The sequence below is a fragment of the Leucopleurus acutus genome (assembly GCF_964270905.1).
Source record: "Leucopleurus acutus genome assembly, chromosome: 21".
Taxonomy (NCBI): domain Eukaryota; kingdom Metazoa; phylum Chordata; class Mammalia; order Artiodactyla; family Delphinidae; genus Leucopleurus; species Leucopleurus acutus.
Window position 1 is genome coordinate 12,956,019 of NC_139163.1, and position 18,063 is coordinate 12,974,081.

Here is an 18,063-nt window from a genome sequence, read left to right on the forward strand (position 1 = left end):
GTCCCGGGAGCTCCTGGCTCCCAGGCACGCTTCCGGGCCATTCTAGGCCTTTCCCGGCCTCTGCTCCCTTTGAGTCCCCGTCCTACCCCAGAACGCTGTCGTCTCACTGGCCCGCGCTCTCCCCACTTCCCGCCCCGGCCCCGCCTGCGCGCCAGGTTTGAAGACTCGGTCCCGCCACAGTGGGCGGGTTGCGTCTCCTGCCAGCCGCAGAGGACTCACGGCTTCCCGCCCACGGCGAGTGTCTCTGGAGGTAAATGGAGGGAAACCCGAAGGCCTCGCCGGGCCCCGGGGGCAGGGAGAAGGGAGTCACGGGCAGGCCCTGCGGGAGGGCGGAGAGCGGGTCGCGGCCTGCCGGTAGTCCCCGCTTCCCCTCGGGCGACCGGAGGCCTTCCCTTAGGTCACCCCGAATTCCCTGTCCCGAAACCAAAAGCTTTAACCGCCCAGCTGGGCCTCCGCCTGTCTTGGGTCACGAACTCTTTTCAGACTCTGAGGCATTTTCGCAGAAGAATGTACCAACCCAATTGAGCACGAAATTCTGCATCAAATTTCAAGAGGTTCAGGACATTCTGACAAGTCAGGGGCCCCAGGTGAAGAACTCGCCCACTTCCAGCACTTTTGTTTACTTGGGTATGAATGAGGGCGCCGTTTTGTTCACAGATATACGTGGTTCTGAGTATGGCTACTGTTCCTTGAGTGCTTATCTGTGTTCTCACATTGTGGCAATGCATTTTCTTTTTCTTTCAGCAGCCCCTCCAGGTAGGAATTCCAGTTTCCACCTGGGCGTAATTAAAAAGGCTAAGTAGTTTGCTCTTGTTAAGGGCTACACGAGTTAAACTCAGATCCTAGGAATAAAACCTAGGCCTTTATCCCTGCCAAGTTGAGAGAGGACCAGTGTTTGGCAGTCCTTTTTCTGCTGCAGTAAAACTGAAGAATAGGACCCACTCCCAACCTGCACGGTGGTCGGCATGCAGTTATTTGTAAGGCAGGCACTAGTGTACTAGTTTTTTTTAACCAGTCCTATTACCCCGTAGTGATGCACAAACCCCTTCTTGTGCTAAACTTTCTTACCAAAATTATGCTCTAGTTAAAGCAGCGGCAGCGGCAGTGGTTTTCTGGTTTTTTGTGTAAATGACCCTTATTAGTTTGGAGAAACTTTAATTATAGTAAAATAGCTGGCTAGAAGTAATGTCGGAAGTTTCTTTCTACAGAGGTGTCTCAGGTGGCAGAACCTGATCTGGGCCTGGGAGGGGAAGACTTCAGGAAGGGTGAGTGGGGCATTCCAGGGGAGGGAAACATGCAGGAGGGCTCCTGGAGTGGGCCAGGTGCAGGCAGTGGTCATCATCATTCATTTGGTGAGAAGGCTGAACAAGAAGAAGTCGAATGGGTAAGTGGTTGAGGGCCAGATTGTGGAGAGTTTGGACTTCTTGAGGTAAACTTTAGCGTGCATTAAGTGATGCTCTGAATCATTAATGAGTGTCCCTAGGAAAAGCTATGAAAATGGTCTTTTTGAAAATTTATTGGCGTATAATTGATTTACAATGCTAATGAGTTCGTTTCAGGTGTAGAGCAGAGTGATTCAGTTACGCATATATTCATCCTTTTTCAGATTCTCATATAGGTTATCACAGAGTATTGAGTAGAGGTCCCTGTGCTGTACAGTAGGCCCTTGTTGGTTATCCGTCTCGTAGATAGTAGTGTGTGTGTGTTCATCCCAAGCTCCTGATTTACACCCCCGCCCCCCGTTTCCTCTTTGGTAACCATCAGTTTGTTTTCAATATCTGGAAGTCTGTTTTTGTTTTGTAAATAAGTTCATTTGTATCATTTTTAAAAAAAATTAAATTCCACATATGAATAATATCATATATGTCTTTCTCTGTCTGACTTCACGTAGTATGGTAATCTCTAGGTCCATCCATGTTGCTGCAAATGGCATTATTTTGTTCTTTTTTACGGCTGAGTAATATGCCATTGTATATGTGTACCACATGTCTTCATCCATTCCTCTGTCGATGGACATTTAGGTTGCTTCCGTGTCTTGGCTGTTGAAAATGGTCTTAAGGGTGATTAGTCTGGCAGAATTAGGCTCTTTGGATGGGAGATCCTGTGGGGATGGTAGAAAGGTGGAACTGGAAAAAACAGTGTTCCACTGGATGTTTTCTTCCTTATAGGAGACTTTTGGGAAATTTAAATATGAGTTACTCTGTTCAAGCATAGACAGGCAAGGTGACTGAAGTAGGAAAAGAAGAAAAGAAAAAGTCAATTAGTATATTTAATAATTTTGTAAGGTGTTATTCATCTGGGAAGTAAACTATTACTGTAAATGAAGTTTAATCACATACTTTATTATGAATACTTTAGCAGTGGGAGAAATAGTATAAATGTATTACAAGAGGCCATAAAGGGAATTATATTAAGAAAACATTGCCAAATACCAGAACATTACTAAATATTAGAACTGGAACATATATGCAGAAAACACAAGATATTGTTGAATCTGTTCTCAGGGCAGAGGGAGAAGTTCGAGTTGGGGAATAGGAATTGACTTGTGATTAGACAAGAAAAGAAACTAGGAGAACTGGGCTAGAGAGAGCCATGCGAGGCAGGCTTCATCTGACCCTAGAAGCCAGTACTCATGAACCATGGGCCGCATGGTCCAGCTGCTTCTGGGGACCAGGCCGTCAAGTGTCACCGATGAACAAGTGCAGGCATAAACCTCTGGAAACCAGGACTGCTTAGGTCGGCTGAGTCATCTCTTCACCCTCACTCTCACTGTCCCTTCTCCCACTATAGTTACTCTAAAAAGACTAAGCCAACCTTTTTTCTAGCCTGACCACCTTTAGTTTTGAAACTGGTATCAAAAATGGTTAAACAAAAACAAAACAAAACAAAAAAAATGGTTAAACAATCATTCCCCTGCGATGCTAAGAAATAAATAATAGAGCTCTTAAGCCTGCTATTTTAAAATACAACAAATATTTTTCTTTAGGTCTTGGAAACCGTTACAAAAGTAGTTATGGTCCCTGTGTGAAAAGGGGTTTTCATGTGTAATTATATGTATATAAAAAAAGACAGCACTGTTTCCCCACCAGCATTTCTGAAATGGTGATATGTTCTCCCGGGGGGTAGGCATGAGGAATATGATAGTCCAAAACGAGAATGCCAGATGCCTTCCTGTTCTCCATTTCCTTTGCTTTTAATATTCAATCCTGCTGCTTGAAGAGTCTAAGCCCCAGTTGTCTTTCAGCCCAGCTGTTAAAATTTTAAAACTGTGTAAATAACAAGGGGGCATAACATATTTTGAGCTTCTCTCTTTTTTTCTGTTGACATGCGTGGTTTCCTCAGTCCAGTAAGTGTTAAACTGGTTTTCCATTGTGACTGACTTTCATATATGATATACTCCCATGGTCATACCAATATTTTTACAAAACCAGAAAAAATTTTCCCGATGTCATTGTAACTAAGTGTGAACATCCACATGGTTACTTCTAGTCAGTTATTTGCTAGATACTAGAGTCATAATTCACCTCTGATCACATTATGTGTTTATTTTCTTCGTTAAGTAATTGGTGGGCTTTATTAAACAGTTTCTTAGAAAGTTTCTCAGTTAGGTTGTCTAAATGGAGGGGATTTTTATCTGTGTGTGAAGCAGATTAAATAAACTAATACTCAGAATCTATTTAGCAATAAGAAGCCCTGTCACATATATTCAAAAATTAACACAGTTGTATTAAAAATTGCCCCATCTCTTCAATCCAAAGAAATTGTATTCCTTTCCTAGGCAAATCTGTTATGAAATTTATGTTGATAGCTTTAGAATTTTATTTCTGTTTCTTGGCTTATAATTTATAATATCCATGTGGACTAAGTGTAATTCTGAGAGTATAATCTTAAGTTTGTTATGGTTGAAGTCAGATTTGAAATCTGTGGATAATATGCCTTTTTTTCTAACAATGCATTAGGATATTCCTACCCTCTCTTAATCTTTTTGGGTGATTCTATTTTTCTTTCCAGGGAATATTTCATTTGCCAGTGAGTTTATGTTGCAAAGTTTTCTGCTAAAATTCAAGAGCATATTTATCAGTGCAAGTACTAGATAGGCATTGACAAAGGTAAATAGGGATTTTACCTTCAAATGCTTTAGTGTATGATATTATGTCACTTAAAACCTAATATATCTGTTTTCTACATACATAAATTACAACATAGATGATTTTAGTGAAGAAGGAAACTATTAGTTATTTCTATTTCTGTGTAAAACCCAGGCCAAAACTTGCTGGCTTTAAAAACAACAAATTAATTTTTTCTTAGAGTTCTGTGGGTTGCCTGGGCAGTTTGCTGGATCTCTCACCTGAACTCAATCAGGCTTACTCAAGCATTGAATTCAGATGATGGCTGGATGATCCAAAGTGGCTTAACTCACGTATCTGGTAATTGGTGATTGCTATCAGCTGGGGTACCTTGGTTCTTCTCCAGATGACCTTTTATCCTCTGTGAGGCTAGAGTTATAGCATGATGATCTCAGAGCAGGACTCCATGATAGCCAAATCTAATGCAAAAGCACTTATTAAACCTCTGCTTGCTTCACATTTGTCGATGTGACATTGGCAAGTCACATGGCCAAGAGTCTGTATGGGAGTGGACTTAGATGGCATCTCTTGATGGCAGGAATGCCAGAGAATTTGTCCCCATTTTTTCTCTATACTGGAAGCTTTTCCCCCCTCTTCTAAAAACCTATCCTTTTTCCTTTGTAAGTAAACTGTAATCCCAAATTGGAAAGGTATTGCCTGGTCCCCTTACTTTGGCATGGCTAACATGGAAGCATTGTTTGCAAACAAAAACATGTATCATTAGGAAACAAGGGTTAAAATGTAAACATTTCAATTGACTAATCACAAAAGTAGTCATTAAGTTAACAGATTAACATTTATTCTTTTTTTTAAGTCATGCTTATGATTACCATACATCCCAAACCAAAACTAGCCAATATTGTAATTCCCACTCATACACTGGTTATCCTCCCAACTAATAGTTGTTTGAGTAGAAAAGAAGAGCAGTGGGCAGAAAAAAGAGGAAAAGGGAGCTAAGAACTAGACAGTGGTGCCTAGAAATGAATTCTACACTAAGAAATAATAGCACTGGAATGATGCCCACCATCTGGGTGAGGTACATGGCACTTGATGCAACAAAATGATTATAATAAAAACCATAGTGATGCAAAAAACTCTTATATTTACACGAGGCATTGGAATTTGCAAAACATTTTCATGTCTTATGACATGTATCCTCAAGATAACTACATTAAAATGTTGATTCCCATTTTGCAGCTGATTACAATTTAGGGAGCTTCATTAACCTGTTCAAAACTGTAGCACTATTAGATGGAAGAGCCAGGATCTAAAGATTTCTGATAACCAGCCCTTTCCTTGTCTCACAACAAAACTTCATGCAAAACATAAATGATAAAGCAAAGAAATAAGCAGAAATGAGCTTTGAAGTTTTACCAAACAAAGTATATTTTAAACAAAGAAACTGGCATCCGTGTTTGTTTGTTTTAGTAGTAATTCACAGAGATCCTACCTGGGATAGGATTTAGTCTCCCCATACTTCTGAACCAATGGAGAGAAAATGGGAAGCAAGGCTGAAGCAAATTGAAGAACGAGCATCCCATTATGAGAGGGAACCATTGTCCTTGGTATACAGACCAAGATTGTCTAAGCCAGAAGAACCACCATCCATTTGGAAACTATTTCATCGGCAAACTCAAGCTTTTAATTTTGTTAAAAGTTGTAAAGAGGTAATTTTTCTCGTCTTTTTTATAGGGCTACTATACCTTAAGATTTCCAAAAAAAATCTGTTGTTTGTCTTCATTTCAGTCCACGTATTTTACCAGAAGAATTTAATTGGATCTTTTGTACTATTTAGGAAAGATATCCATGAATCATTAACCATTTACTTTATATTAATAATGAAAAAAATGACATATCTAGTGGCAAATAGTTTAAAAAATTTGTAATTACATAGAAATGAAGCTATGCTTAGAGGAGAAGTGACTGTATTCATGGACTGAAAAATAATAGAATGAGTGTAAGAGTTAAACTAAAATAATACCCACAGAAATATCAGGAAATGAGTAAGTAGAGTGTGAGATTTTTTTTTTTTTTGGTCTGCGTTGGGTCTTTGTTGCTGCGCGCGGGCTTTCTCTAGTTGTGGTGAGCGGGGGCTCCTCTTCATTGCGGAGCACAGGCTCTAGGCGTGCGGGCTTCAGTAGTTGTGGCTTTCGGGCTCTAGAGCACAGGCTCAGTAGTTGTGGTGCACGGGCTTAGTTGCTCCGCGGCATGTGGGATCTTCCCGGACCAGGGCTTGAACCAGTGTCCCCTGCATTGGCAGGCAGATTCCTAACCACTGCGCCACCAGGGAAGCCCGGAGTATGAGATTTTAAGGATGAAATTAGGGATTGGAGATTTGAATTTAAACAATCGCAAATGAAAATGTCTCAAATGTCATTTGAGTTAATAAGCGCTAAAACTTAAATCATAGTACCAAAGCACACATGTTTTTATCTTTCTACTGTCCCTTTTGTGCTTTGGAGTAGTAGAGTGGATTTATCATAATTTCCAACACATTAGGAAAGTGGGAGGAAGAAGTGCTTGCTACATGCTAGCCTCACAAAAGGAATGGTTCTCAAAAATAAACAAGCAGGTGTGTATTGCACATCTTTTTTTGTTGGGCACTGTGGGGAATATAGAGAAATATAACGAAAAGATGCATCTATCCAACATAAATCCAGCATAAATATATTGTGATTCTGAAAATTGATTATATATAAAAACTCAAAATGCTATAAGTTTTTAGGGAGGAGGACCTTCTTTCCCTGGTAAACAGAAGCTCACTCATATCTCATCAGAATAGTTTAGGAAATAGAAGAAAAGCCTTTTGTGCGCATTTTGTGTAACCCTAATTCAGGTATCAGAAATTAAAATACAGATTCGCTTAATCTTGACTTTAAAAAAATATAGCTGTATGATTGCTGGATTTACCAATCATCAGTTTATAAAATTTATCTTGAGAAGATTTTTAATAGGATCGGATAACTTAGTCTTTTTATGATTTCTCTCATGAAAATGGAAGTTTAGTTCCTTTATAGGTTCAACAGCTACCTTTAGCTAAGTGGAAACAAAAGAACTTGTGTATTCCTTTTCTATGAGAAACAATAATTTATAGTTACTTGTTCTGCATTTTAAAACTTTCCTTAAGCTTTTAAGATTTACATACAAATATATTTTTAAAAATGGTTCTCATGTATTTTTATATACTCTAGGAAATTTATTAACTTTAGTCCAAATTATTTACAATAATGTTCAGGTAGTTTTAAAAAAATAAGTTCTTTTTCATAAACTGGCAGATAAAACTATAATAGGAAGTAAAACGAGTGACTGAAAAATGATTTTTCTTTCTTTGTTTTAGTCTGGATGTTCTAATTGTTTCTGCCTTGAACATTTATTACCTGAGTGACTAAATATAAATAAATACAAATAACTAGATTTTGATTGGCATAGATTTAGTGATTAATTTTCTTGTTTTCAATAATACAAATGTTCCAGTTTTTGAAAATTTGAATAAAATCTTTATGAACATTTAATAGCTACAGTTGATTTTAAATTTGCATTTTACTAATTTTTTGAATATTATTTTTGATTTTGTAAAGGACGTTCATGTATTTGCTTTGGAATACAAAGTGGGCGATGGACAACGTATTTACCTCGTAACAACGTATACTCAACTTTGGTTTTACTATAAATCCCGGTAAGTAGCTTTTAAAGCACAACATATTAAATTACATTTCCTTCATCTGGAAATGCTTGTGAAATTAAATCAGGCTGCCTTGGCTTTCATAGTTCTCAGTCACGCAGTTAGTTACTACTTTACTATTAGAATTGAATTCTGGAGTTTCCTTGTGATAGAAACACTGAATTATCTTACCAGGTGCTAGGAGAGAGGAATTGTGTGTGTTTTGAATTCCTGTACCACGTGATGACACAATTCCCACCATCACTTTTCCTTGTTCAAATTACTGTAAACCTTTTATTTGTATATGATGGCCCTAAGCAGTTTATCATTTACTAATCAAGTCAGCACTTCTTAATAACCCATCTTAAAGTCATACCTCTTGATACCAGTGAGAATGAAACTGCACATGTGAGCACTGAAAGCTCATTGAAGTCAGGTGATTCAGAGTGTATGTAACCAGTTTTTAAAACATTCCTAATGAAAATATGGAACTTAAAAATTCTCATTAAAAAATTCATGGAATCCCAAGAATATGTGATTGTGGGATCACAGTTTGAGAAAGTTCTTAAACAAAATTTGCTTCATGGTGATACCAAAAACAAATGTAGAAGTGTTACCTGATATCAAAATTATCTGTGAATAAATAGCAGTATGAAGTTGGCTATATTTTCCAGTTAAATAATGTTACAGAAAATGATTGTTAGATCTTGTTTGATGGAAACTCTTGATACTGTGTTCTGTAAACCTGTGGTAAGCAGTTGTTCACTTTATCTTGTCTTCATTATGTCATAGTTATCTGTCATTACATCACAGTTAATATACTATCTTGAGATACAAGAGCAACTTCTGTGATTTAAAAGGTATGAGATATAAACCTAACAATCTTGAATTATTCAATTCAGAAGAAATCTCTTACACTGCTATGAAGTCATTCCTGAAAATGCTGTGTGCAAGCTTTATTTTGATTTGGAATTTAACAGACTTGCCAATCCAGGAGCTGATGGGAAAAAGATGGTTGCATTACTCATTGAGGTAAATTACAGACTCAGGTTTTTCTCCTTATATCTACCTGTATGTCTTTTCATTCACTCATTCAGTCATTAAATGAATCCAACCTATGTAATATATAGGTTCTGTGTTTCTCCTCATTTTTCTTGTTACTCTTCCTTTTGACTTCGTTTCTTAATGCCACTTCTCTGAGTAAACTTCTGGAAAGGAGGAAGGTTCAGTTTATGTCCATATATTTTGTAATATTGCTGTATCAAAAAAAACTGAGAGGACTTCCTGGTGGCGAAGTGGTTAAGAATCCGCCTGCTAATGCAGGGGACATGGGTTCAATCCCTGGTCCGGGAAGATCCCACATGCCGCGGAGCAACTAAGCCTGTGCGCCACAGCTACTGAGCCTGCGCTCTAGAGCCCATGCGCTGCAAATACTGAAGCCCGTGTGCCTAGAGCCCGTGCTCCGCAACAAGAGAAGCCACTGCAATGAGAAGCCCGTGCACCGCAACAAAGAATAGCCCTGCTCGCCACAACTAGAGAAAGCCCACGCACAGCAACGTAGACCCAATGCAGCCAAAAATAAATACATTAAAAAAACCCAAAAAAACTGAGAAAGGTGGCAGTTTGGGAATTTTCTGTTTCTTAATTATATATTCTTTTGCATTACAAATAGTGGACTCTGGTGAAGATTAGGTGAAGTAATTTTTACTGAAAAATTGAGTACTAAGATAAATTTCAAGAAAATTTTGATAAAAATAGTATCAGAAGTTTCGAGCTGGCAGAAATTTTGGAAACTCTTCTGTCTTACATTATCATAAATGAGGAGCTAAAGCCTAGAGAGACTTAATTCCAACTCCAGGTCCAACAACTAGTTACTGGCAAAACCTGGTCTAGAACTACAATTATCATTTCTCTTTGTTTTTCACAAAGAGAAAAAGTGTAGTTCTAGTATATATTTTTGATTTAGCAGTGTCAACCCATATTCCTTTTATTATTTAGTAATAAAAGGAATATGGGCTTGTGCAACTAAGCTCTATTAGGTTCGTTTATAAAATCTTTTAAGATTGTATTAGGGTGTACTAAAATTATATTGACTATTATTTGGACTCAAAGTAGGTATTAACATTAACTATTTTTTGTTTTAGATGTTAGCTGTAGATGACTCATTTTATAATGTTAAAAATACATCCAAATTAGAATGTTTTTGATTAAAAATATCTGATTTTGTCGGATCTCTACATGTTTTATTTTAAATTTATTTGAAAAATGTATGCAAATACTGGTTTTTAAAAAAATCATAATGTCAGCTTTCTCCTGACTTTGAAGCAAAAGAAATATACATAAGTTCCCCCCAGCCCTCCCAAAAAACAACAGAAAAGTTATGTTTTTCTTAAGATAGCCATTGGACCTTTAAAAGTAAATTTAAATGTTTTATTTCATTATAGTTGGTAAGTTGTATTTAATTTTTAACCTTAATTACGTTTTTAATAATCCATAGATATTGACTCTTTTCTAGTGTATGATACACTTCTACAGTCTAAGGTAGAATTTGTTAAGTGGGCTCTGTGTGGCCACCAAGGAATTAAGGTTCAGAGATTTTCACTGGCACTTTAATATGGTGATACTGTTAAAAGAAGAAGTATTACTACTTCATTGTATTAGAAACTAGAAACTTATCCCTAATGGAATCAACACTAGTGCAAATCCCATTTGTAACAAGAATAAACACTGGTACGGCAAAGATCATGTAGCTGTTTAAATTTTTTTCCTCCTAATTCTTTATACAATCTTATCCAAATTAGTCTTGAACAACTCATCTTTAACATCAACAAAAGTTGGAAAAAGTTGTAGAAATCTGAGTTTAAAATTACACAGCATTTTAATTTAACACACTCATGTTGGTAGAAAAGTTATTAGGATTATTTTACTTAATATAACCTTTACAAATGATTATATTGAAATTAATTTCATTTACTGGTTACTGTGTATGTAACAAGTGTATAATACAAAGAGTACTTTTCCTTTAGCGTCTCTGTGTGAGGAGGCATAGGTTAGCTGTTATCGTAACAGATGGTTAATAAATAACTGGCTAATAATAACTAGTGATAATATGTAATGCCCTTTGATACTGACACTTTTTAACTGACAATTCCAGTAAGCCACTTCTGCCAGATGGAATGACTTCTGGGGCTAAAGCATTTTATAAAACTATGTTGACAGGTAACATTGCTCAAATAATCATATATTTTTAACTTCTGGATTTTACAACTTAAATATTTAAATAAATTAAAAACTTTTAAAGTTGAGGTATAATTGATTTACGATAATATATTAGTTTCAGGTGTACAATAGTGATTCAAAATTTTTACAGACTATACTCCATTTATAGTTATTATAAAATATTGGCTATATTCCCTGTAACTTAAAATTTTATTTAAAATTTAACTTGGAAAAAAGAACTTAATGGGACTACAATTACTTTTATTATCTACAGTTATTACATTTATTCTGTATAGCTCCAAAGTACATAACTAGACTTTATTCATTTATCAAATTTTTTCAGCCTCTTAGTGTCAGTGTGCCTAGGCATTAACAATACAATGGCTAGCCCAAAAAGACATGATTTCTGCCTTCACAGAATTTATCATGTAATGGAGGATAATAAATTAGGATAGATTTAGCTGCCATAATAAAGACCTAAAATTAAAGGGGCATAAACAAGATAGAAAGTTATTTCTCTCTCATGTAACACCTGGATGTGACTCCATTCTATTAGGGGACTAGGCCTATTGCTTTGCTCTTCCTAAGATGCCATTATTTACATTGTCCAAGGTGGCTCAGCATTGCTGTGTCTACATTTTAGACAGTAGAAAATGGGGAAGGGGTGAGCATGCCCCTTTCCTTTAAGATTATAATGTAGAAGTGGAATATTTTCCTTCTGTTCACATCCTGTTGGCCAGAACTTAATCACATGGCCACACCTTACTGCAAGGGAGTCTGGGGAACATGGTCTTTATTCTCGATGATCTCATATCTAGCTAATAATCAGGGTTCTATTTACAGAAGCAGGAGAGAACAGATCCTGAGGGATATTCTCTATGATATAGAGGAAACCTATCAAAATAATCACAAAAATTGCAGCTGTGTAAGTACTACAACTAGAGGTAGAATATATATGGGACAATTTGATGTAGATAAGGAAATTGAGGAAGACTTCTCTGAGAAAGAATTTACTGAAGAAGAGTAGGATCAGAGAGCATGATGGGAGGTGGTATGCTATAATACCAAAATAACGTTAATAAACACAATTTACTGCATAACTATTCGGTATCTAAGTGTTTGGCAGTGTACAGACATTTTTGCTAATTCCAAGATAACCCTGTGTGGTGTTTCTTTTTTTTTTTTAAACATCTTTATTGGAGTATAATTGCTTTACAATGGTGTGTTAGTTTCTGCCTTATAACAGAGTGAATCAGTTATACATATACATATGTCCCCATGTTTCCCCTCTTGCATCTCCCTCCCTCCCACCCTCTCTATCCCACCCCTCTAGGTGGTCACAAAGCACCGAGCTGATCTCCCGGTGCTATGCGGCTGCTTCCCACTAGTTATCTGTTTTACATTTGGTAGTGTATATATGTCCATGCCACTCTCTCACTTCGTCCCGGCTTACCTATCCCCCTCCCTGTATCCTCAAGTCCATTCTCTAGTACGTCTGCATCTTTATTCCCGTCTTGCCCCTAGGTTCTTCATGACCTTTTTTTTTTAATATTCCATATATATGTGTTAGCATACTGTATTTGTTTTTCTCTTTCTGACTTACTTCACTCTGTATGACAGACTCTAGGTCCATCTACCTCATTACAAATAATTTCATTTGTTTTTATGGCTGAGTAATATTTCATTGTATATATGTGCCACATCTTCTTTATCCATTCATCTGTCGATGGACACTTAGGTTGCTTCCATGTCCTGGCTATTGTAAATAGAGCTGCAGTGAACATTTTGGTACATGACTCTTTGAATTATGGTTTTCTCAGGGTATATGCCCAGGAGTGGGATTGCTGGGTCGTATGGTAGTTCTATTTGTAGTTTTTTAAGGAACCTCCATACTGTTCTCCATAGTGGCTGTATCAATTTACATTCCCACCAACAGTGTAAGAGGGTTTCCTTTTCTCCACACCCTCTCCAGCATTTATTGTTTGTAGATTTTTTGATGATGGCCATTCTGACTCGTGTGAGATGATATCTCATTGTAGTTTTGATTTGCATTTCTCTAATGATTAGTGATGTTGAGCATCCTTTCATGTGTTTGTTGGCCATCTGTATATCTTCTTTGGAGAAATGTCTATTTAGGTCTTCTGCCCGCTTTTGGATTGGGTTGTTTGTTTTTTTGATATTGAGCTGCATGAGCTGCTTGTAAATTTTGGAGGTTAATCCTTTGTCAGTTGCTTCATTTGCAAATATTTTCTCCCATTCTGAGGGTTGTTTTTTCGTCTTGTTTATGGTTTCCTTTGCTGTGCAAAAGCTTTTAAGTTTCATTAGGTCCCATTTGTTTATTTTTGTTTTTATCTCCATTTCTGTAGGAGGTGGGTCAAAAGGGATCTTGCTGTGATTTATGTCTAGAGTGTTCTGCCTATGTTTTCTTCTAAGAGTTCGATAGTGGTTGGCCTTACATTTAGGTCTTGAATCCATTTTGAGTTTATTTTTGTGTATGGTGTTAGGGAGTGTTCTAGTTTCATTCTTTTACATGTACCTGTGCAGTTTTCCCAGCACCACTTACTGAAGAGGCTGTCTTTTCTCCACTGTATATTCTTGCCTCCTTTATCGAAGATAAGGTGACCATATGTGTGTGGGTTTATCTCTGGGCTTTCTGTCCTGTTCCATTGATCTATATTTCTGTTTTTGTGCCAGTGCCATACCTGTGTGGTGTTTCTTAGTACCTTCGTTTTGCAAAAGAGAAGACTGAGGCTTCAGAAGTGACTTGTTCTGTGGCTGCACAGCTGATGCTTTTAAGCAGTTACGTGTGCCAGCATTGGGCCAACTCTTTACTCCCATTTTCTCTTTGCTCCCTACAACAACCTGAAATGTTAGATTCTATTATTATCCCATTTTGCAGTTGAGGAATGTTAGGTTTGGACTTGACTAAAGCGACAGAGCTGGTAAGTGGCAAAGCCAGAACTCAAACCTTTCTGACTCCTAATCGTGTGCTCCTAACCCTGTGCTCGCTACCTTCCTATGATGCGTAACTGCTTTCATTAGTAGCATCACCTAGCCCTGGAGGCCACATTCTCGGACGCAGATTTGGGCTCAGTGTGCATGAGCAACTTTCTGAAAACTAAAACTAGAAACAATGGAATTGTGACTTTTTAACTCAGAGATAATATTTAAAGAGATGCTTAGGACTTCCCTGGTGGCACAGTGGATAAAGACTCTGTTGCTCCCAATGCAGGGGGCCTGGATTCGATCCCTGGTCAGGGAACTAGATGCCACATGCATGCCGCAGCTAAGGAGCCCACCTGCCGCAACTAAGACCTGGTGCAACCAAACAACAAATAAATAAATACATAAATAAAATTTATAAAAAGAGGTGCTTAAAAAGAAATATTTTGATTTTGATTTTAGAGATTAATGTATAAGATAAATTGAATTCTGAGAGGCCTTTAACCCTGAGAGCCTATGCATTTTTTTTTTTTTTTTTTTTTTTTTGGCGGTACGCGGGCCTCTCAATGTTGTGGCCTCTCCCGTTGCGGAGCACAGGCTCCGGACGCGCAGGCTCAGCGGCCATGGCTCACGGGCCCAGCCGCTCCGTGGCATGTGGGATCTTCCCGGACCGGGGCACGAACCCGTGTCCCCTGCATCGGCAGGCGGACTCTCAACCACTGCACCACCAGGGAAGCCCAAGCCTATGCATTTTTAACATAAACATGTATAATAATTTAAATATGTATATTTCAGTACATAAGTAATTCAGTAAAATTGTTATGTAATAATCTGATATCAAAATAAAAAACAGACTTGTACCAAGATATTTGAATTTTGCTCATGGAAAAATTTTGAAACAAAAAACACTAATTATTGATGTTTTACTTGTGTTTTCAGCATGTTTGTAGAGCACTTCAACAGTTTTACAGGGTTAGTTGTTCAGCTGAAGATGTTCTCAACTTGGATTCTAGCACCAATGAAAAATTTAGCCGCCATTTAATATTTCAACTCCATGATGTGGCATTTAAAGATAATATTCATGTTGGTAAGTGTACTGTTTTTTTTTAAAAAGTCACAGTTATATTAAAAACGTATGCTTCCCTTTCCTCTTAAAGTTTTTTATTTGTCAGGTTTTATGGTCATTAACCTGTCCTAAAAAAATGAATCATGATTTTTCATGTTTTCAGGATTGGCCTTTAGTTCTAGATCTATCTTCCTATTCTAGATACGTTTTAGACACATTAATGTACTCAGGATATCCTTGGCATTAGTGCCTCTTGCTGTAGATACTGGGATGGCCATGCATGCCCTGGTCCTGGTTTCTGTTCCAAAAAGAGTCCTTTCAGAAGTTTTCTGGGTAATGCAGGAGAGGCCTAATTCAAGTCTTATCTGTGATGCTGACTCAGATCTGGATTTCTGACCTTCGCTTTAGCCTTGCCTTAGCTTTTAGTACATGAGAACTGGGCTTGGGTTCCAGGCCACACTAACGAAGCCTTATTTATTGTTCCAGGCCAAATCTTAGGGTTGGAGAGAAGTGTAGATGTGTAAGCCTGAAAGTGTAACCAGAGGATTAATTCCAGGACTGGACATTTAGAGATATAGGCCCAGGTATAAAATGAAGTCAGTCCAAAGGGGAACAGATAGGCAGAAAGGGAACACTGAAAACCAAGGTCTGAATAAAAGCAAAAATCCTGAGTGTGTATCAGAGCAGGGGTAGGGCAAGCAGATGATTGACTGAAGTTCAGGTAACAGGTAATCCATTTCAGAACAAGTGTCTGACAGTTTCCAGAGTACCAAAGGCAAAAGGCATGAACATAGTCACTAAAAGACTGGCATAAAAGTCAACGTCTAATTGCTAGATTAGGGTAACACTAGGTCACAGTGGCCTATTGTGCTGTATACCTAGGACTCCTTATTATCTCCCCATTTTCTGTTAGCTTAGTTGGACATTTCTTCTCTGTCTCTTTCTTTCATCCCTTGGATATTAGTAATTGTTGAATCTGTCCTTGTCCCTTTGTTCACTCCATCTGTAACCTTAATGATCATCCACCGTCATGGCTTCAGTTCCCATCTGTGTGTTGATGACTCAAGTCTTTATGTGCAGCCAAGACAGTTCTCCCATTAAACATCCCCACACAGACACTTGAAACTCAGTGTGTCCTAGACCAGTCTCCTCATCTTTTCTCCCAAACTTGCTCCTTCTCCTGTGAGGTGTATATCTGAGTGGTACGACCATTCACCCAGTTACCCAAGTGGAAATGCTGTGTCTTGCTTACTTCTTTAGTCAGCTAGCTAGAGTGATCTGATCATACTACTGTGTGCCTCAAACCCTTCCAGGATTATTCCTTGCCTTCAGGGAAAAGTCCAGGTGTCTTAGTTTGCATGATGAGGCCCATTGTGCACTGGCCTCATCTCTCACCACTTGGCACTTCTAACTGTCCTTCACTTAGCTCCCACGGGGGCCACATTTTCTCTAGTCCTTAGGCCTCTGCACTTTTTGGCGCTGCTGTCTGACCAGTTCACCTGGTCTGTTAAGACTCAGTGTAGGTATTGTCATCTGAGAAGCCTTTTCTGTCACATCCCAAAACCCTAAGACTTAGGTTCATGTTCCCTCTGGGCTGCAGAGCGTGCCCAGTGCCTATCATGCCAAAGGGTTCACCACTTCCTGGGGTAATTTCTTGTTTTGTCTTCTCTATTCTACTTAATGTTTCTTTAGGGCATGGATTGTTTCTTATTCATTATTGTATTTCCAGAGCTTATCAGACAGTAATGTCTTTATCAGTAATAATAATATAACAGTAGCAGCAGCAGCTACCATAAATACAAGAAGTCATTTAATATTTGCTGAATGAATGACTGAATGTTAGGTGGCTCCTTTGTCTGGTGCGGGGGTAGAGTCCTAAGCAGGTATTTCTTTGATTCCTATTTACTCCTTGTGGTCTGCTCTGGCTCCTAGCCACGAGGCTAAGCACGGAGATTTGCTGCTAGGCGGAAGAGGAGAGTGGAAATTTGACTGGTAATGAGCAGTGTCTCCTACTGACGTTGAAGCTGGGCTTTAAATCAGATTCCATCAGGCAAAGATAAGAAAGGCTTTACTGTCAGAACAGCGTAAGCAAAAGTATAGAGGTAAGAGTTCGTGACTAATTTGGGGAGCAGCTAGTGTGGCTGGAGTGGGAGACATGGTCAGACCTGGTAAACGGGATGCCATCTGCGGCTTCGGTCCTCCAGAATTACAAACTGTCAGAACCAGAGATGCAGAGGTTATGAAATAGTCCAGATTCACCACTTTGGTTCCCCTCCCTCAATGTATCTCTTGGTGACATTTCCACTTCCTTTTGTCAACCTTTCAGAAAGAGGAATTAGGAACTGTAAGATCATAGAATGTTAGCAAGATGTACAAATTTGATCTCCTTGAAATACTTTCCTACCAACCTGCCATAGAACCTGAAATTTCTGTGATCGATACGTTCTTTTGAGTTATTCCCAGCCAATAAAATTGTCCCTGTATTAATGATGAGGTGAGGGTGATACTATTGGGAAGGGCAGCAGAAAGCAGAGTAGTTTGCTGGAGCCGGTGTTAGTATTAAGGTGGTTACACCGTCCATTGTCCTAGCCCGGCCTCCTAAGCGCAGTCTTGGCAACTGGTTCTGCAGCCACGCCTTCTTGGTGTCAAGTAGGTGTAATTTTACATTTCCAGGAAAATTTACTTTATCGATTTATGTTTGGACTGCTTTATTGTCCTTTGATATATCATGATTTCTTTTTACTCAGTGTTTACCTTATTTCCCTCATTCTAGAGATAATCATGTCTGTGTATGATTGCAAGGATCAAATTCTTTTGCTTTCATTTTGATTTTTAGTTTTAGAAGATAGTGGATTTGTTTCTTTGAGGAGGGAAGTAATTAAGTCTAATTTGGAGAAAGAATTTTGAACTTAGAGCATGTGTATCTTATGATTTAAGGGTTCAAGCTGTCTGGTAAATAAAGTGACAAGCCCAGACTATACCAATTTTAAAGACTAAAGTTAAGTTTTTCTTACGGTAGTGCATTTCTCCAGTATTGTTATGCGTGA

The 18,063-nt window shown here is 38.2% G+C and overlaps 1 protein-coding gene across 2 annotated transcripts in view; it reads left to right on the plus strand.

Moving 5' to 3' along the window:
* The first annotated feature begins 5,288 nt into the window (after window positions 1-5,288).
* Window positions 5,289-18,063, plus strand: part of PRIMPOL (primase and DNA directed polymerase) — a 34,791-nt gene continuing 22,016 nt past the window's right edge. For both annotated transcript variants that reach the window (XM_082863986.1, XM_082863987.1), the window contains exons 1-4: window positions 5,289-5,794; window positions 7,706-7,803; window positions 8,691-8,820; window positions 14,890-15,037. In XM_082863986.1, the coding sequence (XP_082720112.1) occupies window positions 5,615-5,794; window positions 7,706-7,803; window positions 8,691-8,820; window positions 14,890-15,037 (556 nt within the window). In that variant the 5' untranslated portion in view covers window positions 5,289-5,614. The remainder of the gene's footprint in view (window positions 5,795-7,705; window positions 7,804-8,690; window positions 8,821-14,889; window positions 15,038-18,063) is intronic.